This window comes from Struthio camelus, chromosome 1 (assembly GCF_040807025.1).
Source record: "Struthio camelus isolate bStrCam1 chromosome 1, bStrCam1.hap1, whole genome shotgun sequence".
In the NCBI taxonomy this organism is placed as follows: Eukaryota; Metazoa; Chordata; class Aves; order Struthioniformes; family Struthionidae; genus Struthio; species Struthio camelus.
In genome coordinates this window covers 65,622,253-65,648,851 of record NC_090942.1, presented here as the reverse complement: position 1 = coordinate 65,648,851, position 26,599 = coordinate 65,622,253, and the positions used below count along the sequence as shown (strand labels likewise).

The 26,599-nt window shown below is 44.2% G+C and overlaps 2 protein-coding genes across 6 annotated transcripts in view; one reads left to right on the top strand and one right to left on the bottom strand.

The window, feature by feature from the left end:
- The first annotated feature begins 406 nt into the window (after window positions 1–406).
- Window positions 407–18,121, top strand: DENND11 (DENN domain containing 11). 5 transcript variants are annotated; one of them, XR_011141451.1, is made up of 10 exons: window positions 407–632; window positions 7,229–7,328; window positions 8,394–8,552; window positions 9,341–9,494; window positions 9,758–9,896; window positions 10,353–10,484; window positions 10,690–10,840; window positions 11,333–11,401; window positions 12,566–13,941; window positions 17,951–18,121. XR_011141451.1 is itself a non-coding variant. In XM_068945598.1 (9 exons), the coding sequence occupies exons 1-9, from the start codon at window positions 407–409 to the stop codon at window positions 12,759–12,761; spliced, it is 1,326 nt and encodes a 441-aa protein (XP_068801699.1). In that variant the 3' UTR covers window positions 12,762–17,896. The 5 variants fall into 5 exon arrangements, 3 of the variants coding, with proteins under 3 accessions (XP_068801699.1, XP_068801711.1, XP_068801719.1); XR_011141454.1 differs by lacking the exons at window positions 407–632; window positions 17,951–18,121 and adding exons at window positions 1,020–1,155; window positions 11,597–11,781 and having other exon boundaries at window positions 10,263–10,484; window positions 12,566–12,694; XM_068945598.1 differs by lacking the exon at window positions 17,951–18,121 and having other exon boundaries at window positions 12,566–17,896.
- Window positions 18,122–19,507: 1,386 nt separating this feature from the next.
- Window positions 19,508–26,599, bottom strand: part of AGK (acylglycerol kinase) — a 35,961-nt gene continuing 28,869 nt past the window's right edge. The window contains exons 13-15 of the mRNA XM_068945637.1: window positions 25,984–26,054; window positions 21,668–21,752; window positions 19,508–19,977 (exon numbers count right to left, since the gene is read on the bottom strand). Of these exons, the coding sequence (XP_068801738.1) occupies window positions 19,840–19,977; window positions 21,668–21,752; window positions 25,984–26,054 (294 nt within the window). The 3' untranslated portion in view covers window positions 19,508–19,839. The remainder of the gene's footprint in view (window positions 19,978–21,667; window positions 21,753–25,983; window positions 26,055–26,599) is intronic.

Genomic DNA, 26,599 nt, shown 5'->3' with positions numbered 1-26,599 from the left:
TCATGCTCCTGTGAGGAACCGGCATCAGAAAAACTGAGAACTTATGGGCTGTGGACCCTTCGACGAAACCTAGCCTGATTACCTGGGTGCTTCAATTATTAAATAATAATAGTAAAAATAATAATAATTGTGTTACTACTATTATTTTATTAAACAACGCTACCCCTTCCTGTAACAACCCGCGGGATCGGCACTGCAGCAGCGGTCGCCGCCGGGGCACGGCCAGCAAAGGGTTACCTCCCCGCCCAGCTGCGCGTTCCCAACCGCTGCAGGCCCCGCCCCCGCCGCACGCCCCGCCCCCTCCCGGCGGAGGGGGCGTTGCCCGCGGCGGCCCCGCCCCCTCTCCGCCCGCAGCCGCCCCCGCGCCGGCGGCCGGTGCGGCGGGGAGCGGAGCCGGGCCGCGGCCATGGGGGAGCGCGCAGACGAGGCGCCGCTGCTGTTCTGGGCCGAGGGCCCCGCCGTGTCGGCGCCGCCGCCCGCGGCCGAGGCGGGTGGCGGCGGCGGCGGCGGGCGGCGCCTCGGCGGCGGCTGGAGCGCGGCTGCTTGGGGCGGCGCGGGGCCGCCGCGGCGGGCGGAGGCGGAGGAGGACCAGATCGTGGCCGTCTTCGTGGTCACCTTCGACCCCCGCACGGGTGAGGAGGGCCCGGGGCCGCCCCCGCGATGAGCTGCGCGGCGTCTCGGCGCCGGTGCTCTGCGCTCCCGGGGCAGCGGGGAGGCCCCGGGGGGCGGCGGTGGGTCCCCGCGGCGCGGGGCGGCGAGCGCCGCTGCGAGCGGGAGCGCGGCTAAGATGGAGCCCGCCCGGGCAGGGCTGCGGGGCGCCGCTTCCCTGAGCTCGTCGCCTCCGTTCGCCCGCGACGCGTTTCTCCCCCTCCGTTTTAAGGTAACGCGATGCGAGGCAGGTGGGAAGTGGCCTGCTGGGACCTGCGGCGCGTTGTGCGCGCAGAGAGAAGCACTGGAGAGCGACAGAACTTCCTGTCCTTGGTGCTGCTGTCGTTTCCCGAGCAGTGCTGTGTCCAAGCATCTCGCAGGATGCGGTTCATAGGGAGTACCTGAAAACGGAGCATAAAGAGAGTCAACTTCTGTTACCACCGTGCTGGTAAAAACTTCTGATGGGAAGGAAAAAGTCCCTTCTTTATGCCACTCTGAGGAAAACGAGTAAGCTGAAACAGGGAAGGGTGTATCTCTACCCCGTGGCGGGATGTGGAAGGGGCGCTCAGGGGACGGTGCTGGGGACAGCACTGAGAGGCAGCTGTGTCGGTGATGGTGTTGCCTGCGCTCTGTGCCACTTCAGGACTTGGTGTGGTGCCTCTGCCCAGCGCTGCCCTGCTGCGCAGGGATCCACCACCTTGTTAGCATCCTTCTGTCTCCGCTGCATGATGCAGCCTGTGGCTATTGGCAATGGACTGCTCTTTTGGAAAGGACAGGTTTGATGGGCACCCAGGGCAGGGTCCCCAGCAGCTGTATCACAGCTGTGTATTTAGCAGTGACCTGTGTGTTTAGGAACAGGCCTCCGAAGGGACCTCTCGGACCTGTGATGCTTTGGGGTGCTGCAGTCTGAAAGGGCAGAGGAGGGGCAGGGGAACTTACTTCCCAGTCACGTTTTATACTGCTGCACTCTGGTCTCTTCGTACTCTCGGACCTTGGTATTATCGTGCTTCTTTTACTGGCATAGGTTATTAATCTCAAGTCTATGAATCTCCGTTTTAAAAAATATCCTAACGCTGTTTCGTTAGTCTTGTTGCTTTAGCAGCGTCCACAGAACAGGAAGTTACGACATGGACAGAAGGTTAGCACCCTTCTTGCATACGTGAGCACGTGTCATGTGTGTAAGGGTCTGAGGTGTGCCTAGACAGACCGTTGTGCCTTTCTTCCGTCTGACAGCAACTTGGGGTGCAAAGGCAAGAACGGAGCATGGCTGAAAGTCTTGGTTAGAGTAGTGAGTTTAGGAAACAGCTTGGGAGATGCAGGAGCCCGTTTGCCTCCAGACTTGGGAGTGAGCTCCTCTTTCCTCCATAGATGGACGCTTTCTTAGCAAATCCATAGCACAAAAAAGTAGAGAAAGGAAATATCTCTGTAAAGTATGGTGTGCTATTTTTTAGAAGAAGGAGCTGGGAAGCGAGATGTAACTCAGGTCATGCTTGTAGAGGGTCCCCTTTTCCAGTAAAGAGAACGTAGTCTGTGATGTCCCTCCAGAAACGTACACTGCCAAACAGATGAGCTGCTATGTTCTGAAACACCAAAGGGCTTTTGAAAAGTTACCTGTTTCTCTGAAATAGAGAACAGTGTCTTGAGTCTGGAGGTCACAGGTGCTTGACTCAAAAAAAAAAAAAAATCCAAATGGAGCATGGAAAAGTTATCTACAAATACAGGAAGACTATTTTACACACCATTTCTTTATAATCTCTTTTCTTAGTGCAGCACTGAGAACCAAATGTTTTCTGTCTTTGTCGTAGATGCCTCTGGTATCTGTTAAATACTTTTTTCCGATGTGTTTGGAACGGACTTTGAATAGGGACAGTACCAAACCTTTCCATCATCACCCTCCCCAAAATTCACAACACATGAAACAAGTAAAAATCCCAAACCGATGGTACCTTTACCCTTCAGAAACGAGGTCGCTGTCATCTCTCCAACAGCAGATGAAAAGAGTTTTTTTTGAAAGTAACCAAAACATGGAAGAGTCCAGGCCACTGCATCAACAGCAGGTTGTCTCTCAATCTGACAGCATATGCCTTCTATGAAATGGTGAGATTTTCTTGGTTGGCAGTAGCTTAGCTTTCTCAGGAGTTTGTTTGAACCAGCTGTTGCTTTGAATGAAGTCCAGGGAGAGTTGGGAAACAGCTCTTCTCACATCTGAGGCGGAGTTAATCCTGGGTGTCATCAGCCTTTTTACTGTGTCAAGTCCAGGAAAGTTAGTCTCCCACTATTATTCAGTGCTGATGCTAAATGTAAGGAGCATGATAAGACTGTGAGGAACACATCAACAGATGACAGCTTCACAGGCGGAGGGCCAGGTGCCCTATGGTGGCTAAGGCTAAAGATCTTAAAGCCACAGTAGTGTGAATTTTCGAGGGAAAGAGGATATTGGAATTCCTGGGTCAACCAGATCGGACAGTGTGAACACAAGTATCTGGCCCTTGTGTGTATCTAAAAGGAGATCATTCATTCAGTGTTTGTGCTGGAAACCTGGCTGATCTTGCCCAGGCACAGCAGACGTCCTTCACTTGCTTATTCAGGCACATGAAAGGCAGAGGCTCTGGCAGCGGCTGGGAGGGTCATTCTGCCAGGTAATGTGTTCTCGCATATGGGCATATTGTGACAAGCAGTAGAGTGATAAGTATTTGCCCCCTAGAAGGAGGAGGTAGTGACTGCATGTAACAGCTTCCCTCTTAACCTCAGAAGGCCTTGAACTAGACAAACCTGAGCAGTTGCGTGCATTGGGTTCAGAAAGGCAGGTTATGGGGTTACCAGGCCATTGCTATGGTTCCAGCATCCCCAGGACTCTAGTGCTTGTGTGAGTGGCTGGACATTGGAGTTAGAAGCAGCTTCTGTTATCAGTGGTACTTTCCTTGTCTCTAGCATGGTAAACCTGTGGGACCTGAGAAGGAACTCTTGTCACTGCTGTCACAAAGACAGCTCTTGCATTAATACAGGAAGTATAACTGACAGTTACACTTACAGTAATTTAAGTGCAGAGTGGTGGCAGTCCAGGAACCAACTGTGCTACCTTGCTGCCTTTGCTTCCTCTGGCAATCCTCCTTTGGCAATCCTCTCTTTAAGGGAGCAATGAGTTGGGAATGCTCAGACACCTTTGAAAGCGTGAGCACCAGGTCTGTGCAAGAACTGCCCCTCAAGGAGCACAGTCACAAGGTACTTTGAGGAGGCTACTGAATGCGGGTGTGGATGTTGTCTTGGGTGGGTAATAACCAAAGACCTAAGATTATCTTGGGCAGCAGTGGGGATACAGCTGGTAGGTATGACCTATTTGGCATTGGCTAGGGCATGTGTGGTTTCCTAGGCTCCTATTTGTCTTGCGTAAAGCAAGCAAAAGAAAACAGGACAAGAAGTTTTACTTTGGGAGGAGGAAGAGAAAGATGAAGCAAAGTGAGTGTCAGCATACAACTTTTCAGATTTTTAAGAGTAGATACGCATCCACTCTGTCAGAATACTAGAAAAAAATTGAATCTTCTTACCCGTTTTTTGTGATGGAAATGGTAATAGTCAACCTTGTGAAGGTCTGTTGGCTTAAAGGATAATGTGAGTTATGGGGGGGAGAGAAAGAGAGAGAAGGAAGAAATCTTTTTCCCCCATTGACCATGTAAGCGTTCAGGTGTTCTGGTTTGCTGTCCTGCCTTTCTTCCGTTCAGGAAACTGAGCCAGAATACTGTTAGGTCTTGCTCTGTGCTTGTCATCTCCCGGCACAACACAGTAGCACTGCACAGCTGGGGACTCTGAAGACCTTGGGAAACACCTAACTGGGTCAGGAGGGCTAGATGACTTTGCTGTAGCCATCAGATACTAGTGTCATCGTAATTTCAGAGAGTATCTGAAAATCCAAGGGAGAGACAAGAATCTTCTCTAAGAGAAAACAAATTAGAGGGGAACATCCTTAAGTTTGCATACCAAAAATTGAGTGCTGTTTCTGCTTTGGCCTGGTCCTGGGAGGTAGCTCCCAAACCTCTTGTCAGCTCTCTAGCACTGGTTGGGTTACGCTTGGAAAGTTTCCACGTATGCATGAGAGCTGCTTCATGCATGTGGAGGGGAAATGCTTCCTGGTTGTTGTTGGTTTTTTTTTTTTTTTTTTTTTTTACAATTTTACTCCCTCCTCCCTTTTCCTGTTTCTTATGCAGACTGGCAGTTGCGATCATGTCTGGGTGAAGTCTGGCCTTTGTTTGCTATAGTGTTTCACCACACCGACTTTCTTTTTTTTTTTTAATCTCCTCGTTTGCTCTCTGACTGCCACGTCGCCAGAACATTCATAGGGCAAGGTGGTGTGAGGAACTGCCAGGAGCGCAGGTGTGGGTTGTTTGTGTCAGCTCTCAGTGACTGATCCCAGGAAAAAAAGTGCACAGCTAAGAAATAGTTATATGATAAGCAAGTGTGTTTTGTTGTTAAGTCATAAGATAAGGATCTGTTTCAGGATGCCTTTTCCCTGCTTATTGTTGCACTATGCATTTCACTTGAGCCAAGTACCTTCCACCTTCAGCACCTCTAAAATGGGAATAATACTTCACAATAGTATTTTTGACTGAAGAGAACAAAATGCAGCCGTTTCCTTTGCTGCATGGTGCTCTTGCATATTGAGGTGCCAATCTACAGCTAATGACCAATTCACTGTGATGTAAAAGCTTAAAAGAGGATCTGAACTTAACCACGATTTTAACCACAACAGTCTCAGAGTTTACTTCCTTACTCTTTCAAAGAAGGGTCTTGTGCCTTTTAAAAATAACTCAAACAACTAGAAGTAAAGCCAACATCTATATATAATGTGCAAAACCTACAGGAAGACCATGTAGGCTGACATGATGTCACTAGTTTTCTCTGCCAGCCTTTCACTCTTCTTAAAGGCAAAGGCACTCTACAGCAGAGCTCTGTGGTTTCATGTGTGATTGCACAAACACTTCAGAGCTGTACTCGGGGTCAGGAGGCTGCTGCTGTTCTCTAGCAAGCACAGCTCTGTGGGAGAGGTGTATTCATGGACTAGAGGTGGTAGTTGGATGCAAAATCTCTCCTGTTGCTATGCTTACATTGTTAAATCCCTTGCCAGGCAGGGTTGGAAGAGGCCTGCTGAATATAGTATCTGTTTGAGAAGAAAAATAGCCTATTTAAATTTCAGTAGCTAAACCTAATTCCAATGCAAGTGTGCGTGTATATACTTGTGCAGGATGAGTAATAAAATAAAAGACAGGCCTCAGAAATGGGGCCTCATATTTAAATACCTGTTTCTAAAAGTCTTGGCAAAGCGTAAAGTCCTTCCAAACGTACCATGTGGATGCAAACACGCAAGGGACCTTCATCCCAAGCAGGGAGCAAGGGGAGTTGTACCATTAGAAATAGCTTTTACGCTGCATCTACCATTGCATTCATACTGAGGAATGTTTGTTTGCTTTGTTCTTAAAAATAAGTTGCGCCATTCCGAATACTGATGGTGTAGGCAGACTGACAGAGAATGGAAACTTAATGTGTAAACCTAGAGCATATCTTGCTGCATTAGGAGCATCCAGATGGGCAGGTTAGGTTCAGAAGTGCTGGCACAGAAAGTCTGAGAAATGCCCCTTGGTTGTCCATGGTAAACTTGCCAGTGGAAGGACAGGACTTCATTAGCTTTAGACTGTTACATGTTTTCAGATTCCAGTAACAACAGCTTAGCTGGACTCTGGGAGACCCATTGTGTGGCCAGTCTTAGTAACAGAAGAGGCTAGAGTTGGATTGATTTGAGACTTCTCCAATATCATTTGTTCCAGGATCAGGCTGCTCAGGTGGCCTTTAGCAGTGAACAACTGCATGCTTTCTGGCTGGGTTGCCAGGTGACAGATGTTTGTTAATCTTCATCTAGCTTGTAATTGTATGCTTTTTTTCTTCGATTATTCTAGTATGCACAAAATGTTGCACAACTTGGCTTCCATCTAAAACTTTAGCTTACTCCTCCTATTCTATATAAAAATGAGAAATTCTAGGGAGAAGTAGTGATGATCAGAATGGTGGTTTAGGGGTTCCCGTTTGACCAGTCCTGCCAAACGTAAACAAAGGAAAATACCTGTGGTGGTATGATCTATTACATAAGCTCATCCTAAGGAGCAGCAGTCCATCCTTTGGGTTCTTTGTACATCTGATACGCAGGTAAACAGCCAAGAATGGAACAGCATTAGTACCATAGCTCCTCTGCTATCAGAGTACCTGGCGAGATAAATTTGTAGTTGCTCTGTGATTAAACATTTAAAGCATAAGCCCACAAAACAGCACAGGTTCTGAAACAACTCCAAAAGTTTTGCAATACCTGGATGTTGTGCTGCAACAGGTAAAGTTTACAAGAGATACATGGAGCACAGTAACACTGCCTCTTCCCGTGATGTTTAGCTCTGCTAACTCTCAGGAGTTGTGTTAGTGCAGTGTTACTGGCATCCCAGTGATGTAAAAGCAGCAACTGGCTGTTCCTGGTGTTTACCTTTCAGTAATGAGTGTCGTGACCCTGTTCACCCAAATAAAGCTTTCATTTGCTTCTCTGCAGGCAACATGGTAGAGTGGTGTTTACCCCAAGATATTGACTTGGAAGGTGTGGAGTTCAAATCCATGGCAAGCGGGTCCCACAAAATCCAGTCAGACTTCATGTGAGTATGTCTGAGCTATACTACACCTTCTTGTTCCTCTTAGCTGTCCATCTGCACCACCATCCCTTAGTTCAAAACAGGCAAGAAAAATACCACCCAGGAGGTTAAGCTCCTGCATTAAACTGCTGCTAAACTGTATCCATCTGAGCCAAAGATACTCTTCCAGTACTCTCAGCATCACCTCAAATACCTGCTAGCTATACGGGACCTACTATATGACAACTTTAGCTGTGGAGGCCAGCCAGCAAATGGGGGAGGCCAGCTTCTGACTGGTATACAAATATTAATGCATACTGCACAGCAGACTTTGGGGACAGACAGGAAAGGCCTAGGGTGGAGGAGAAGGAATGGCAAAACTGCAATAGGAAGGATTTTGTAGGGAAAGGACTTAGAAAAAGGTTCTTAATTCTGCCAAGGCCTTGGGATCCTTTTAATGTTGTGATAACCATCCTGTTCTTCATTCACTTTCTCCTTTGTTGGCTCTTTCTCACAGTGGAAAGATGTTAACTAGGATTTGTCTCCGTGCCCATGTTTTCAATAACCCACTGTTGCAATGCGCTTTCCTTTTGGTCAGGAATAACGCTTATTTGCTCAAAGGCATATAGACTTTTCCCTTGCACTCAGCTAAAGCATGCTTCCAGGTCCTGGCACCCAAAATATGACTAGGTAGCTAGACTATATTTGCAACTTTATGCCATGCAGCCTCTTTTTCCTTAGAACAGCATTGTGTTGACAGGGTCCTGCATCCTCTGCGAGACTTTCCTTCTGAGTACTTTCCTTACTTGCTGCCTCACTGAGAGATGTATTTGGTAGGGCCTGTAGTGGCAGAGGCACTGAGAACTGCTGGCTTGAACATGCTGTATTGCAGTCATCTTCCCGAGAAGGCTAGAACACCTGAGGCCTGTCATCTGCCTTTTGAATACCAGGGTAGGATTTCAAGGGTTTGCTTAAAAAGTGAACTTTTTCCTCTGTGTTCCCAAATCAGTATTTTTGGTGGTTGGTTAGCTTTCTCTCTTCCTCTTTCCTCTTTTAACGTTAACTCTTCTGTCAAATATTTGTCCCCAGTTATTTCCGGAAAGGGCTCTGTTTTGGCTTGGCCTGCTTTGCCAACATGCCCGTGGAGAGTGAGTTAGAGCGTGGTGCCCGCATGAAGTCTGTGGGGATTCTCTCACCCTCTTATACCCTGCTGTATAGGTACATGCATTTCCTGGAAAACCAGGTCAGGTAAGTTGCCTTATGGTATAGGACTGGCAATGGCCAGTCCTACGTGCACCTATTTAGCTGTATGGAGCTGTCTGAAAGTGTATGGGTACTAGGATGCTGCATGCCTACACTGCAGACTGTTCTGGTTGTGGCACACACTGTCTATTCCTGGGAGAGGTAACATTGCCTCGCTGGACAGTGGATTTGGAATGCCAAGTTATGATTTCCTTCGATGACTACTTCTCCACAGAGAGTACAGACTCGCATCTGGGGAAGGGGGAAAAAAAATAAATTCGCTGTAGTCTGTTTATTGTGTTGATTACTAACAGGCTAGTCAAATGCTAATCAAACTACTTATTTTGAAACACTGTAGGGACACAATTGACAAAGTGAGAGTTGAGAGAACAAGGAGTTTCCCTCCTTGCCTTCTGAAAACTGGTTTACTAAGGGCTCACAAAAAGCTTCTAAAGCTATGACTGTGATCCTGGCTTGGTATATCCCTCTGCTGTGTTGAGTGGGCTTGGCAGGGGGAACTGGTGATGGTAGAAGGGAAAGCTATTCCTACCTGAAAATGTTTTAAAACAGGATCAGTCCTATGCATGGATCAGCTTACTGTCTGCTTCAGTCCTGCCCATGTTCTTTGGCTGCACTGAAAGTTGCATCTCTCCTAATGCCCTCCAAAGTAAGTCTGGGCAACTGAGGTGCCCAGGGCTTCTTTGCTAGCTAGGAAAGCAGATGTCAGCTGGGAGTAAGAACACTAAATAGGTAGTCTGCAGACACTACAGATCTCTTCTTCCTTTCTTTTCCAGACACCAGTTGGAGATGCCAGGGCACTACTCCCATCTAGAGGCATTCTATGATGACAAGAAAGGAGTCCTCCCTGCTGGCAAGGACACCCCCACCTCTCAGCAACCTGTCCACTGGCTGCCGTCCATCCACAGATACATGTATCCGGAGATGAAGGTGAGGCAGGGGCTCTGAGGCTTGCATGGATGTGCAGTGCGCTGCTGCTCCTTACTGGTGTATCATGCTGCTTTATATAAGCAGCCACTCCAGCACTTGTAGGCTGCTTTAGGTAAGATTTTGCTACTTGAGCTGAGTGTTACAAGCTGCAGTTCTCTGGCATTGCTGCGTGCTGGTCTTGCTCCCACGTTCAGATATAGCATCTGTGCCTGTGTCCCTGTTTCACCTCTGAGCTCTTTTCTTCCCTTTTATTCCACCTGCAGATCACACATCCTGCTGGCTGTATGTCTCAGTTCATCAAATTCTTTGGTGAGCAGATCCTTGTCCTCTGGAAGTTTGCCCTGCTGCGCAAGCGCATATTGATATTTTCACCACCCCCAGTTGGAGTTGTCTGCTATAGAGGTATGTTTTCAGGGACATCACAGAGCTTTGACTAGTAGGCTGAAGAACTGCAGGAGTGCCTGTGGGTACTGAGGGGATGGAAGTGATGCAGGCCTTCAAACTCCATCACACCTGTTCCTTGTGGAGATACTCTTGGGCCTGCATTTGTCTGTTTCCTACAAAATGCTTTTCTTCAGGTCTTTCTGGGAAGAGCCTACCTGGTGGTACTGTCAAATACAGGAAATAAGAGCACTGAATGAATTTGTGGAATGTAGAACGTGGGATTCCTATGGGAGAACTGGTTATTTCCCATCCAAAATATAGGCTCCCACATGAGAAATTCTGGTGTTCAGAGGCATTTTACTGCTGTAATCATTGCTTTCATAGGAATTTGCAGGAGAACTGGGAAAGCAAGGTTCAGAATGCCTTTGGAGGGAATATTGAAAGCATCTCAGCATGTACTTCTCTTGCCTGCAGTGTACTGCTGCTGTTGCCTTGCCAACGTTTCTCTACCTGGTCTTGGAGGAACTGTACCAGAGTCCAAACCATTCTTCTATGTGAATGTGGCAGACATAGAAATGCTGGAGACAGAAGTGTCATATGTGGCCTGTAAGTATGACAGATCAAATGGGACTTTTCTAACTTCAGGTTGAAAAATGTCTTGAGACACCAGACCGTAGAATGAAACTGAGGGTGCCATGATGGGAAATGACTAACTTCATGGAATGACTAACTACAAAAGCAGGAGAGAACAGCTGGCCTGCAGGGAAAGCAACATGCTTCTCTGAAAATCAACTCTCTCTGATTTTGGCAGGTACAACAGAAAAGATCTTTGAGGAGAAACGGGATCTCTATGATGTCTATGTGGACAACCAGAATGTGAAGACGTATCATGAGCATCTGCAACCACTCCTGAAAATTAACAGTGCTGATAAGGAGAAGTATCGACGGCTCAATGACCAGAGGTAATAACAGAGATCTGAGTGGCCCTGGTCCTTGCTGGGAGAGCAGTGCAATGTGGAATGGAAAGGACACTGCTCCTTTGTATTTTATTCCTTAATATTTTCCAAATTTCCCACTACTCCAGCTCACCTCTGAGATTCTGGTTCTACTGTAGCTGACAGGTGTGAGAGCCCCGGGGCTCTCTGCAAGCACATGACCACTCTGATAGTGAACTGATGGTGCAGACAGAAGGCCGGAGGAGAGGCACAGAGGCTGAGACTTGTTAATGACTCATGATTGCTTAGTAGCAGAACTGAAAACATAGCCCTCTAACTTGATTTCTAGTCCAGTGCCTTAGAAGATTACCTGGTTGCCTCAGATATTGGGGCAATGGTGCTAATCTTGATTTGTCTGCAAGAAATGGATGTGAAGTATTCTGTTATAACCCTTGCCTTCTGATATTGCTTTGAGGTTCACTGTAGGTAGGTGCATTTAATCTATCTCCATTCCCCCAGGCAGCTGTTAATGTATTCTCAAGAAGTTGGCGAAGACTGTAGCTCCTGTGAAGAGGACCTCTTCATCTTGTGAGTGGATATCTCTACTTAGTTATTTAGTTGGTCACTGTTGTACTTAGGGAACCTCTTTCACTGATTTCATGGTGCCCTGGCTTGGCATGCTATGAAACATCATGGTTAACATACTTCCATAGTCAGGCCTGAGTTCTTCCAAGGATCTTATCACCAAACTGGCTCTTTCTCTTTCCATCATCTTCTTTGCAGCTTGACAAGCCAAATGCAACCATATTAATCTCCACTGAGGTCTTGTAAGTGCTAGGAGGAAGAAGAGAATGTTTAAAACACAATTAGAAATGAAAGAATCCCCTCCCATTTTTGAAAACATAAGCACCATAGGACTTCTTATGCAAGAACAGTTGGCTCAGGAAAGCAGTGTCAGTAGGAAGCAGGTACTGTACTATGCTGTGGAAGGTACAACATGAAGATAAGAGCTGAATGTGAAGGACTAGCCCATTTATGTGTGTGTGTTTTTTTTTTTTTTTTTTTAATTTGGGAAACAGAGGAACCAGAACAGGGTGTAGAGTATAAGGTACAGGATTAGATGAAAACCACACCTGTACCAGCTCTGAAGCCCTTCATTGCCTGTTGCTATTGTTCACAGTCTATAGCAGGTGAGAAGTAATGGGATTAAATTGTGTAAAGGGCTGTCGAGGCAGAACTTCCATTGTTGAGCTGCTTAGGTGTAGTCAAAGCTCTTGTTAGAATAGCCTTGCACTTTCCTAGGAAAGCAGTCGGTGAACAGTAGCTCTTTCACTACTGTGTTCTGCTCCAGTAATAGAGAATTTATTTACCTAATGGCTTACCAGCTGGGTGAAAACATTGTTTCCTCCTCTGCTTTATGGGAGCTATAGGTCTGATGTCTCCACTTAATTACCACAAAGTACACATTAGCTGATAATGTGGCTTTCTTCTGAAGAGGAAAATGCCTAGGATAAATCAGCCAGACCAGAGCACCACTGTAAATTAAAAGTTACTGCTTTATCTCTGTTCGTTCCAGGTCATCCACAGGGTGGATGGAAAATTACTATAGTACCACCTTAATAAGGTGGGATCTATGATTAAAGTGGGTTAAATGTAGTTTGGGGGGGCTTTGTGCCTGTGCAGTAAATATGCTGTTTTTTTTTTTTTTTTTTTTGGTCCTCTGCCATCATCTCAACTAACTTTATCCTACAGGTTTTTCATGGAACAGAACAACCGGATATTTCAGACACTGATGGAGGTGTCAGCCAGCCAGGACAAGACATTGACAGCTGAGCATGCACGGGGCATGGGCCTGGATCCCCAAGGGGACCGAAGTTTCCTTATGGACCTGCTGGAAGTATATGGCATTGATGTTATGCTAGTCATTGACAACCCCTGCTGCACTTAGACCAACGGCAAAAGAGATGGAGAGCAGACAGGGCGTTTTAAAGACTACCAGACATTGCTTAGGAATGTCACTGGAACTCACCACAGCCACTGGACGGATCTCATTTTATTTAATAACTTTATACACAAGTATTTATGATTTTAAAACAAAATGTGATTTTTATTTTCTTCCCTTCAAATTCCCCAAGGAGTAACTGCTCCTGTTTGTTTTTGTTTTCATCTCCCTTTCCTTTTCACTTGTGGTTTTTTGTTTTGTTTACGTAGGACTAGTGGCACCTTTGCACCAATCCTCACTGTTGCCAGTGACAGCTAGATTTTGGATGCCTGAGGGCTGAAGACTTCAGGAAAGCACTTTGTCTGATAGGATCCAATGTGAAATGCTGTAACTGAGCTCTTAAGACTTGACTGGCACTTCTGCTTCCACTTATTCTTCACCCTTATATCTGGGGACTGAAGAGAGCTTCAGCACAGGCTGGTAGTGGCCCAGTCTCATAAAGCATTGCCTGTTCCACCAGTAAACATGGTGGGACAGTTAAACCAATGATAACAGAACTGGACTCCTTAAACATTCCTTACCCAACTTTTAGCAGCTGAGCTGGAATAAAGCCACTCTTTCTCTTCAGTGGCAAAAACAAGTTTGGGGGAAGAGAATGCTATGAGAGCTTACAACTTTGCTTACCGGAGAGGCATAGTTTCACTTCCAGCATCTGAGGTGGTAAAAACTGGCAAAGACTACACCCATCTCATAGCTGGTGAAGAGCACCATCTCTACTTAATCCCTCCTTCCACTTCCTCTGGTTTTCAGTTGCATTAAACCTGCTGCTTTGGTTAAGATCTTCAAACCAGCAAGACAGATGCCCATTGACCAGGCACCAACTTCACTGAGACACTGTGCAGTTGTTATGCTTGCCAGCCTCTGTTCAGAAGGTGCTGGACAGGATTGGGTTGGAGCGTATGCGCTAATATCACAGTAGCAGCCAGTACTTGTCACTTCTTTGCTTTAACACTGTCTGCTGCTCCTCCTTTGTCAAGCAGCCTTCATCACTGCCTGCTGCTGTCTTCATTTTTCAGTGTGGAGTAGAGAGCAGTCTGTGACCTTTCAGCTGCGGATCTGGAATGGCTTTATTGTTTGCAGGAGTTCCCTAGGAGTTTGGCTCAGCTGGAAGAAGCAATGTCTAACAGTAAGGCTTTTTTCCTGGGCAGAGAAACTGTAGAACCAAGTGAATAGGATTTCTTATTCTTCTGTTTGGGGGGGGAGGGGGGAAATGGAGGGAACGGAATTCAGTTCATGCATGGCCAAAAGTTTCCCTCCAGAAAGCCTGTGCCTGCAAAGGGTGTACCCTTAGCCATCCTTAATCTAAGGATGGGACTGTAGGTTGTGGGTGTGACTTGCTGCAGCCAGTAGTAGCATCAGCTCTAAACTAACAGTTCATCCTGGACTGTAGCTTTAGCTTCTTAGCTGCTGCTTCTGCCATGCCTGATGTCAGCACCTAGGAGCCTTTCTGCAGTTTGTAGAAATGCAGCCTGTAGTATATCCATTTATTCTAACATTTTATAGGACAAGAGAGCACCCAAACCACTTAAGTTTCACCCACTAATTGTTTTAACACACATTAAGCAAATGTTCTTCAACCAGACCCTCTGTGGACTGTCTTCCTCTGGAAGGAAAGAGGTTAGCAGAGCCTGTTTTTTTTCCTTGAAGACTAGCTATCTGCAGCAAAGGTGTAGTTTTGCTTACCGTGGGTTCAGGGGGTTTTAGATAGGTGTGGGATCAGAGACCTCACAAGGCTCACTGCACAGTTCACCAGTACGAGCATCAGTGTCTTACAGTGTTGTGAGCTGCCTGTCTCACTGAGCACTCTCCCCTGCCTGCTTTTTCAGGGTGCACAGATTTTTTTTTTCACAGGCGAAAACATGCTGCTGCTTGTATTGGCAGTTCCTTGCAGCATATTTATCCTTAGAAGGTTGGGGGCGGGGGAGAAAAAGGGGAGCTGAACAACATGAAATGGAAAGATCAGTCTTTTTTCCCTTGAGGAAAGGCTTTATTTTTAAATTGATACCTCTCATATAAAAGTGACCCATAATCGCTGCGCTTTCTTCCTCCACTTTTTAGTTAACATGTTGCCTGCAGTTAAGACTCCTGAGGAAGTATGGCAGGCAAGGTGACTTCTTACTTAACTTCCTTTAGATATTAAAAAAGGAACTGGAATTACTCTAGAAATTCTTCCTCTCATTGTTTAATCTGTTTGCTACTTAGTTCAGCTGTGGTTAGCTGTTAATGGCTTTTCTTCTCCTTCCTATCAGTAATTCTTCTGTTGAACTGAATAGGAACAAACCTTTGTCTTTGAAGTTTTACAGCCCTCTGCAGCCTGAGTCTTTCTAACAAACTGCATTAGAGCACTGTGTTCACAAGCTGTCAGAACATCAGTTCTGTGAGAAAGCACTGCTAGAAACCATCAGGTGGAATCTCTCAAAATTATTACTTAATGTTTATTTATCCTCTACTTTCCAGAAACTGTCAGTGGGGCCAGCAGCAATTACTAGCAACTGCACAGGTGCAGAAGCATCAAAGCAAGGAGATTACTCTAGAAGTAGCAGCCATGGCACAACTCAGCCTATTTTGCTGTAGCCTATTTTGATTTCCTTTGTAATTTTGTTCCTCTACAGCCTCTCTTGGAAGGTCACTGCTAGAAAAGTCAAGAAGTATTCAGACAGAAAACAGAATTTCGAGACCTCCCCTATCTCCTAGCCCTTCTTTGTTTTGTCCTTTGCAACATGAACTCTCCCTCTGCATAGTCATCTTAGACTAGAATAGATATTGCTTTTATTGCTGCTGCATGTAGAAAGTCCTTGATAAATGGGTACATAGCATGAATGGCTACAGCTTGGGCTGTTAAGGCTTGTTTAGCAGGCTTATTTTTTTTTCCCTAGCCTTGGAACCAACAATACTGAGCATTCTCTCCCCCACAGCTGATTCTTCTGGGTTCATGATAAAACAGTCATGTTAAGTGTGAATTTAAAAAAAAAAAAATCCCCTCCTTGGCACTTAATAGCTGCTTTTTTTGAATATTAGCAGCTGCAAGGGAGTCAGTTATTTGGTATATTTTGATTTAAAGAGGAAGGAAAGGGTGGCACAAGGTAGGATATTGCTGATTACTGCAAAATCCTCTTCTCCATTTGGAGTACTTTGCCTTTACAAGTGGTGCCTTTAATTTCTTTAGTATGTTGTCTCTAGGCAGTTGCTGGTGATCAGAGCCTAGGCTGAAAGGTGGTTTACAATAACCATGTATATATCCTGTGGCCTGGTAGACAGTCCAATGTGTTCCTCTCTAATATTAAAGTAGTACTACAGCCATTACAGGTTCTCAGTTTGTACCTGATTGGATTTAAACGAGAGAGCAACAGCTTCAGAGTAGCATCTTAACCCAAATTTGACTAGAAATGTGTAATCAAGTACTGAATTATTACTACTTGTACTATTTTGATTGGAAGGCAAAGCTCAGGAGAGTAATGAAAGCTAGTTTTTTAATCTGAACAAGGGACATCCTTGAATCATGGGAAAGTCTTCCTACTACAAGGTTAGGCCAGGTTAGCCAGCTTGTCTAGTTAGAGTTGAGTACAACCAAGACTTGGAATGGATACTAGGTAGGGAGGCATTTCATTGAATTCAAGTTCATTTTTGTCTTAGAGACATGCTAATACCTTATTTTCCCGCATAAATGGAGTAGTTATTCCAATGTATGTTGGAGCTAATGATCTTGTCTGTAATAAGACATGAGCTCTCCTATCCAGCATCCTTAAGGACGGAATAAAGTTCTGTCACCTTTTCAAGAGAAAGCAAGTAACTTACTGTACTGCTTATTATGTACAGCTTGCTTCCTAACCACTGAAGAAAGGAAAAGATAAACAGTTTTCCTTAACAAGTCTGTGTGCTACTTCTTCCATTTTAAGAACTGCCAAAGTGGATGGGGAAAAAGTTAGGTGGAGCTGTGGCCCTCTTTGTGACAGAGTATGCAAGGGACAGGCATGCTTTGCTTTGGTAAAGAAAGAGAGTGGTTTCTGGAATACCAGGGCAAAAGTACTCCTTCCCACTGCAGAAGTCTAGGTACAAAGCATGCATCATCCTAACCTAAATTCTCTCATCATAGCTATTACTTCCAAGTTGGTTGCTCTTTCCTTTTTCTTTGAAAGCTAATGGTCTAGCGATGGTGGGAGAAGACAACACAAATGTCTTTGCAAGGGCCTAGAAAGTACTGACTTAAAAGAGTGTCTGTCTAAAACAAAGGGATACTAAATGCCTATGAACCAGGATTTCAGGTCCTGGTTAATGCAATGTGCCATTCAAATGAGAATGTTTAATTATGGTTAAAATAAACAGATGCCTTGGCCTGGTCCATCATTAAGCTGTTATCCTTCCTTTTTATCTATATTACAGTATTTTAAGCCCTTCTAGAATGAGGTTGTAAGTTGAAGCCAGGGTAAGCGTTTTCATGAGGGGGAACCTAGAACTCTACTCTTCCTTTCTGTCTTGGAGTTCATAGGAAGAAAGTTGTTTTGTCTTGATGTCAGAGATAAATATATGAAGGGAGTCCCTTCTTCAGCCCTGTAAATAGTGGTTTTTAACCTCTACTTATTTTCTATAAAATTTTCCTCACCTTCCCACCCTGAGGTACAATGTTGCTATTCAGAGATCTAGAAATACTCAATAATACTGGGATGAAGAAGAAAGAGGGGAAAATCTCTTTAACAGTAGTTAAAGCTTCTGGGGGTATGTCTATTTAAATATTAGCCTGTATCTCATTGGTACTTCAACAGCAAAACAGCATTAATACCAGTTCCGGAAAGAGCTCTTGGTTACCCTCAAGCAAGGAATCACATTGCAGCAGGAGCCATGCTTCTGAGTGTATGGTATGGAATGGAGTTAAGTCATTTTCCCCTTAAAATGATGCAGATGAACCAGAAGCTGGTTCCTATCATCCTTCCCCTTGGAGCAGGCTGGCTGAAGTTCAGAGAGCTCTGATGTTGTTTGCACCTTGCAGATACAGGGTTGTTCCCCCAGGCACAGGCCTGCGTAGAGGAACTGCTTACTAAAACACAGATATTTTAAAAATACAATTAAAGCTTACCTTTCCGAAATGCTGCTGCCTTGTCTTTCCTTCCACTTCAGCAAAAATATTAATTTTATTACAGAAGCATCATGATGCTCAAGGAAAATTCAGTTGGCAAGAACTGCCACTGACCTGGAATGAGCCAGTGGCCACAGAGCAATGTTCCAGGTGACTCTGGCAAGCAAGAGCAGCAGAGCGCAGCCAACATCTTCCCCAGAGAGCGACCCAGGGGTCCACTGGACACTCTTAATTGCTGCAGATCAAATGAAAGACAGCACAGGACCGACTCTGTCACCAGCATAACTATGAAAAAGGACTAGCAGGCTTCTACTCTCCCCTTACCTTAGCTAAGAAAGGGACAAGTGCTTGCCCTAATAGCTTATTTCCCATTTCAGTTGCCTTAGGTAATGAGTTTCATCCTTTGCCTAGGGAAGGACAGCATTCGGTTTGGTTACAGCATCGCTCAACAAACCCAACACTCTTCCCCTTTCAAAACATTTTTTCTCTAGCAGGTCTCCAGTAGAGGATGCTGTTGCAACAGCATATGGCCCTTACAATGCTGCTAGAAGTCAATTCACTAATGTCCTCCTTTTGACTACAGCAAAGGATCTACAGATCAACTTAGACTAGATCAGAGCATAACAGGAGAGCTGTATACAAACAGCAATCACATCAGAAAAAGTAAGGATTGATTTTTTGTTCTCCGGGAAGCAAGGGGAAAGCAAGTCAACTTGTAGATTATGCTAAGAAGAACAACGCATAAGTTAACAGTAATTCCTTATGGCAATTAAAGTGAAGCTATAAACAGAAGCTCAGAAAGGCAACAAAGCTAATTACAGAACTGGGGCTCAAGGGGATGCTGTAGCTTGTGTAAGGAGCGATGAGGGCTGTTTACATTAAAGGAGAAGAGCAACCACATACAAAGACTACTAAGTCATTTGGATGCCCTTTGTTGGATTACTACAGGAATAAGAGGAATACTTACAAAAAAAGGTTCATTTGGCTTGTTAAAGGATCTTTCCACCCGCTACTTCATATAGCTTCAGGTCAAAGATGACATTTTCCAATTTGCTTCTGTGTAACATACCTAAACTTGATCAAAGGATTATATTTCTACAACATTAACTGGAACTCTGTGCTGTTTAATCTGGCAAGATGAAAAAAAAAAATAAGCATCTATAACAAATCTATCTTAATGAGCCACTCAAGGAATCAGTAAGTGGTTTCAGAAGAGTAGAACCTTACAGAAGTTTGCAGATCATCAGATGATGTAGAAGGTTCCTTCTGCAGGTTTTCTTGTTTGAGGACAATTGTGAGCTCAAAGTACATGAATTAGGAAAAAATAGGGTAAAATTCCATTTTCAGACTTAAAAACATGCAAGCTGTAGTCCAGCATACCTGAGGAAGCAGATACATACTGGGAGTTTTTAAATACCTTCTAAAGCTTTTTATCACTGATCTCCAAACTTGTTTTGTGACAGAGTAGATAACCAACCACCTGTTTTAATGTGGCAATTCCATCATTCCATAGGTTTCCTTGGCATTACTCCCCCCACACATTTTTTTTCCCATGATCCCAAGCTTCCTGAGATTTATACATAGGCAAGGTAGACCTTAATCCTGCCAACACAAGGACAAATGTGCTTTCATTTTACTTTAATATACAATTGCAATAAAGTAGTAGCATCTGACACACAGCACTCAGCCTGCAGTGCTGTAAATGGAACACTGAGACTTCTTTAGGGGGAAGAAAAAGATGCCATCAAGTTAGCATGCGTTTCTTAGAGTCTAATTTGCACTTTTAGCCCCTTTGAGACTTGCCAAATCAGCCACTTCCAACAGAAGTACTTTGTGCATAAACTGGCCAAATAATTCATTTGTCGGGTGGGGTTTATCAAGTTAGTGAGGTCTCATGTGCCTTGAAGAGAACCTGAGAAGGCTGGTGAACAGTGGTCCCTTTGACATAAATTCTCACTGAACTGTCGCATGGAGCATCTGCTCTCTCCTTCTGGGATCACAGAAGAAACGGAGTTTCCGGGGTAACAGCTTCACCTCCACAGGCATAGCTTCATATTCCTCATTGTCAATGCCAAAGGATCCCTCAGTGCCCTGTGTACAGATAACACTGCTGACCAGGGTTAAACATCAAACAGATTATTACAGCAATGCTGTAATACTGATTCCTGATTTTACTAATAGACTACAGTTGGATATTTTGCTGAGTGTTAACCAAGATGACCCCCTCACCATGGTCTCAACAACACAGAGAGCACCATCCTTCCCTGCACATAATATATTAACAGTCTGCTGCATAAGATGTTGCCTCACTTAGTTGCTAATTGGTGATAATTAAATGCTAGAGAGTTTTAATGACCCACATTGTTTATACTGAAAGATTCTCTGCTATTGGTACTATAATTATATTCACTTAGATCTTCTTGGTCTGCCAGTGGTGATACAACCTAATCTGCAGAAGTGCCTGTTAAATAACTCCTATTAAATCCATGTCACAAACACCTTTTGGTATTGTTTTACTATATTGATCTGAAGCGTGAAGCGCAAAGTAATTCACAGGTCAGGAATTATTCAGCAGTAGAATTTTCTTGGGCTTTTCTTTGTGCTGATGAAGTCACTAATAATTAAAACTATTCATCAAAATGGCAGGCTGACTTTATCTATACAAATCTAGTGCCTGCTTCGCACGCACTTGCCTCAAGGCAGGATTGTGTCACATGGATATTCAAAGTAGCTCCAAATGAGCTGGAATGTCAGAACAGCATAGACTAGAGAAAACAGCATAGGTTCCAGACGCCACAGAGCTGTGGCAGTCCACGCGTACCGACATAGCCTGCTTCTCTGCAAGGCTGGTAAGACTCATCTGAGCTGCTTCCAGTTCCTGTATCAGAGCTGGGTCAAGGAATTTAAGCACAACACTACCATTTATACCACGTTTTATACCACAACCCTTACTTAGCAGAATTTAGCCCAGCACTCCAGAGTTTACTTATTTTTTCAGAATCACAAAACTGCTGTGATGCTGCCTTGATGCAAGTATTAGGATCCTGGCTAATCATGATAGTTCATGATTTTCTCTTTGTAGCCACAGATTTTTTTCACCTTCTCGTATGTTCCGCTCTCCCATAAAATAGAATCTTTTCATCAAATGATATGAGAGCCTTGTATCGTTTCAAGATAGAAATGATCTGTGAGACCGGCTTAATCTCCTGGCAAAAGCAACAGTCCTCTTCCATTGCTCCAACAACAGCCTCTTTTTCCTAAGTGTCAACAAAAGACTAACCTAATCTAAAGCTTCTTTCTCAGCCTCACCTATGCAAAGTCTTGAGGCACTTCCCTATAGCGATCTGAGTCCCACTGCCTTACGTCACTCTCTCTTGCTTCCATAAGGCTTCTCATATTTGATACCTTCCTCTCTACAGCATAATCCCTTCTAGGGTAACGGTTTAAAGGAAGAATTTAGTCTTCAAAAATGCAAGGAGAAGGTGTGCATATGCAATGTACCTGAGTAAGAGACCACCCCTTGCAATGACCACCACAGTCTACATGAAAGTGCTGTCACTGTTCGCTGGCAGAATGAAGCTTCCTCTGCGGTTTACAGGCCACTTAAGAAATTCCACCATGCATCTCCAGGCCTGGGACTGACTTGCTCTGCTGAGGAACTGTGCGTCTCACCAACAGCGTAATCACCTACCAAACCTGGAGTAGGGATTTCTTAACGCGCAGCATCAACGGGTACCAGGAAGTAAAATGACAGAGTGTTCCAACTCCCTCAAATTCTCACCTCTGGAAGCTGCAAGATGCACTTGCTGGCTTGGATGCACTGACTCCCTTCAGGGCACATTTGTGGATCGCTCATCTTTTGACTTCTGTTCAAATCAAAAGACAGGAAAGGTAAGGAGCAGATTTCTGTCAGAAATAGCCATCTTTAGCACTGATGCATCATTAAGGTTTGGTAAATCACAGTGGGTTTGGTAAATTTAGAAGTTATGTATATATTAAAATATTTATTGTTTTAAGTGTCAGAGAGTAAAACAGACATTCTTTCTTATGCAGCAGTCAATACACATCAGTATTTACAGACAGCCTCCAGCTAATTTCTACTCCATGTCTCCCCAAACATATTTGAACGTATTTCTATAGCAGTTTTGTGCTCCTCGCTTACATGCTGAGCTGTCCAATTCCTGCAATGCATTGCTACCATCTCCTTATAGCCCACAAACACTCATGATTTACCAGCAACCTGAAGAAAACCCAGCAAGAACAACTGATAAAAATCAGTTACACTGAATCTCTAAACAATCTAAAAAAAAAAATAAATTTTCACCTCAATGCCAGTCAGCATAATGTTTCTTACTAGTTGCTTTTAAATTGTTCTTAAGAAGAAACCTCCCGAACATTATTATTGTATCCATTCTAAATAAAATGCTCACTTTTGTCAGTTATTCTCTCTCTTCTGGTACCTGTGAGATTATTTAGACACTATATTTAGAGAAGTGATACTTTTCTATTTGTGTTGATGTGGAACAGGAGGACGTAGGGAGCAGTTGCCTGTCTTAGCAAATTGGTGGTGCAAGTGCAATTTGGTCTTCTTCAAGTCTTAGGTTGCTGTCCTGTCACTAGCTCAGCTCTTAAAGAATAGTAGGTTGCGATTCCTTTCGTACTCAAGGCACGCTGCCTCAGGGTCAGCACAAGTTCTCCTGTTTACACTGGCCTACTTCTGTCTTCCTCCAGACTGAAAAAGCACATAACCTTTTGGCTGACCTTTAACACAGGGCTCCTCGCAGGCCAGGCACTAACCCCTCAGTTTGCTCCCTTCTCCAGACAGACAACGATACTCCATAAGCAAAGACAGGAGAGAGTTACAATGTTAATGTATCACAACTCTCCAGCATGGCAGAACAGTCACAGATAGTCCACAGACAGGCAAAAATCAACTGTCCACACCTATTCCATCAGGCACAGGGATCTCTAGTAGACTGATGTGAAAGGAGAGTCTATTCAAGCAGTCTTGCATTGCTTAGGAAAAGAAGTCATAAGAACAGGTCAGAAAAAAACCCTATATACACCAAATATCCATGCCCTCAGGAATGCAAGCTCCTCTTAAGACTGCAGAAAATCCCAGAGAAAGAAGACGAGAAGGTTGCAACAGGAGAGGATAACCACAGGCAAAGAAAGAAAAGCTAGGTCACCAAAGAAAGGTCATGGGAGGATGGAAGCAGTACTAACTGTGGAAAGTTTGTTTTGAATCAAATATGTATATACTAAAAGACTGATGAGTGAATGTGAGGGAGTTAAAACATCCTTCCAGCTATATGAATTATAAATTGTTGATGGCATGCAATATTGTCAGTTTATACAGTGCTGTACAAACAGGCAGCAAGATTTCCTCCTTAAGGTTTAACCTGTCTCAAGTTTAACACATAAGGTCCTAGATACTCCGCGCTGATAAACGAGCAGATTTTTTGGTCCATGAAGTTAAATGAGGCTCCACATAGGCGCAATTACAGGAATAAGGTGAGCTCAGAGACAAGACATAAAACTAAAGATCAGTCAAAGGAGAATGCTGGAAGAAGCAAACAGATACAGCTCCACTTACAGTTATTGCCTCTCTAGTGACTCTGTATAAAAGGGTCAGAAATTGCTTGCATTTGGTTGAGCTCTTTACTCAAAAAGAGATAGCAAAGTAAAACAGGAGCAAGAACAAAGCCTAACAGCAACAGTTTCAACTGATCACTTGATCCCCCTCCACACCCTAAACTACAAAAAAGACAGGCAAAGAGAACCACAATGTCTACTGCAGATAACACAATTTTCACCTAGTTCTCTGTCTCCATAAGTGGCCAATGTGAAATGATTCAGAGGAAGACTGTAACCAAAAAAAAAGTCCTCTACACTTTAGCTGATAAGCGCATTCAAGCCCTGGAGACACAGCTCCCCATACTTTCATACACACAAACTCAAGCTGGCTAGCAGGACGTGGATTACTGATGCTACACTTTACATTTCCCTCTTTCCTTCCCTCCAGCATTTTGTAATAGGCGCTACAGTGAAACCATCTGTTCTCCCCCCACCTCATCTTAAACATCAACTCTACTCGAGCTGCAGTTGCTCTTGTTCACACAAATCTTATCCACAGCCAAGGGGCACTTTTATACAACTGGGACGACCTACTCCTTTCTTTGAAACTCAACAGCATTTGCCCTCCAGCACTCTGAAACATCCTCCCCTACCCCCAACACTGCCTGAATCTGTAACCTGCATGCTAGTCTCCCACAGGATGTGGTTTCCCCTGTGTGATCTATCAGTTCTGATCAGCTCATGTCAGTGCCTTTCCCCCGTATAAAAATCCTTGATACCTGCATCGATTCCCCCTAAAACCTTGGTAACCCACCAAATTCTGGTGAACTTTAAAAATATGCATTAAAGGAACAAAAAAAATCCCACACACAACAGAAAAGCTTATTTATACACTTTTGCAAAGACAAGCACTACTGATGCTGGGCAGCGTGGACCCTATAATAACAGGCTTGATTCAAGCCTAACTGCCGAATGGCACTGTGTGGTCAAAGAGCCCTCTGAACACCCTGATTCTGCCTTGCAAAACAGGGTGCATTTTTTCCTGTTCTGACTTCTTTCTATAAGACTAATTAGTTGCTCCCACCCCCAACACCTCCCTCAGAGTCTTTCGTCATTATCCACAGACTTTTGGGCAGTGTTTAATCAAAGGAGCGTGTCTCTTTGAATGTTGCTTGAACAGCAGCTCAAAGCTTTTGGTACTGCTTCTAATTAGCTCTAGCCAACAGGGCATGTTAACACCCATCAGGGGCTTTTTCTGTATGACAGTGTTACAGTCAGAAAATGTGACATATTACAAGGTGAAGCACGTCCAGTCCACATGGAAGACACTCTCCACAGTATGCGTATACTCAAATCTCTCTCCCTTAGGTCTCACCACATCACTTCCTCCTTTCCTTCTATAGTCTTTAGAGCAAAGATTTCAGTTCCAAAGCAACCTACGTCCAAATAGCTGGCGCAACTTAAATGCGGTACCACCCGATCCACTGTGTATGCATAGGTCAGAAGATCCTGCTCCCACTACGGCTTGCGGGAGGTGCAAATAAGGAGCCTCCTGCTGCTATTAATACCGTAGCTAAGACACACGAGCAGGAATTATTAGGGCAACTACAAGCAGGTAGAAAAAGCATCCAAAGCTTTCCATCTGGTTTCACTAGAGGGGGCCCTAAGACTAGAAAACAGAATCAGCAAGTAAAAGGCAACATGATAGAAGAGCAGACTTGGGCTTACTAGGAAAGCCTACTGACAATAGCAACTGCACTGAAGATGTGACTATTTGATAGTAGGGCAGTATGGAGGAGATGGGAAAAGCAGCTCTGATTTGTGTCTGGGGACCTACTTTAAGGGTAGGAGAAACAAGCACGTTACAAGACAACATTCCAAGTACAAAGAAGGCAACGTGTTTTTACTCTTTCTCTATATGCTGCTTATTCATACCTGCAACCTCCTTGCTTCACCAACAGGCAGCACTAATATATTTGCTGAAAGTCCCTGTTTAAATGTGCATCTTTAAGAAGTCCTTCAAGCTCAGGTCCCACTTCTGAGAACAGTTAGTGAGCTAAGGTGGCTCTTCACTTAAAACCAGAACCTGCCTTGTACACAGTTCTAAAATTCCAGGTACCACTAGTACAAACACATCAGCTCAGTGACTCTTCTCTCAATCCACTGAGCAACTAGAGCCTTTACAACTGTCTTTTAAACTCTAGGTTACAATACTGTCACTCAGGTACCACTGATCAGTAGCAGCAGGGAAAAAGATGAAAGATATACGAAACTCAGAATTTAGGAAGAACTCCAGGTAGATGGCTCTGCCTTGTTTCCAGAAAGTTAATAAGAATTTAAAGAAAAAAAAAAAAAAGAACTTGTAATCCCCATGAAGCAATACTGATTTATATCCTTTGCAGACCTCTGATTCCGTGCTGCATAAGTCAGAAGCAGAGAAAAGCATAACAAAACTCCCATAAATAGTTTTCTGACTTGTCCAGAGAATCTGATATCTTTTGGTAGTCTTCCCATACTCACCCTCTGTTTATAAACTGTCCTTTGCTGACAGTATCTGCTTCAATGCAAATATTCATGAAATCTTCAGTACGCTATGGAAAAAGATTAAGAAATCAAACAGTTAACGCTCCAAAATGCCCCACCCTTGATACTGCAATATGTTCAAAAAATGCCCAGTTCTTTGTCCCACAAAAGGCAGCAGATGATATATTTCCGGTGAGCTTTTTTTCCTCTCTTGACTTGAGAGATTCAGGTTATAAACTACAGCTAGTAATTTCTTTTTCAAGACTATTCACTTCTTGAAATAATGATTCACACAGCTGGCTTCTGGTTACATTTCACACAGTTATTAAAAGGCAATGAAAGCATATCACTTGGGTTTATCTGTTCACAAAGACAACGGGTCTTCCATGATCCCAAGCAGCAGTACAATGATGCCATATTTGGCAACCAAACACTATAGCAAGAGTATTTTAAATAATACAGATTGGAAGTCAAAGTGTTCTCAACATTATCCCTTTAAATTCTTAGTTATGTTATGTTCTTAGCTAGTTTTCTACTTGCTACATGCCCTTAAACCAACTATATGGTAAAGCTTTTGCCAGGACAGCACCTTTTTTTTTTTTTTAAAAAAGTT

Bases quoted from the DNA above. Each gene is read 5' to 3' on its own strand.
- DENND11 (XM_068945598.1), top strand. From the start codon at position 407: ATGGGGGAGCGCGCAGACGAGGCGCCGCTGCTGTTCTGGGCCGAGGGC. The intron at 9,495-9,757 runs GTGAGGCAGGGG...TTCCACCTGCAG, and splicing joins ACATGTATCCGGAGATGAAG to ATCACACATCCTGCTGGCTG. The intron at 10,841-11,332 runs GTAATAACAGAG...CCATTCCCCCAG, and splicing joins CGACGGCTCAATGACCAGAG to GCAGCTGTTAATGTATTCTC.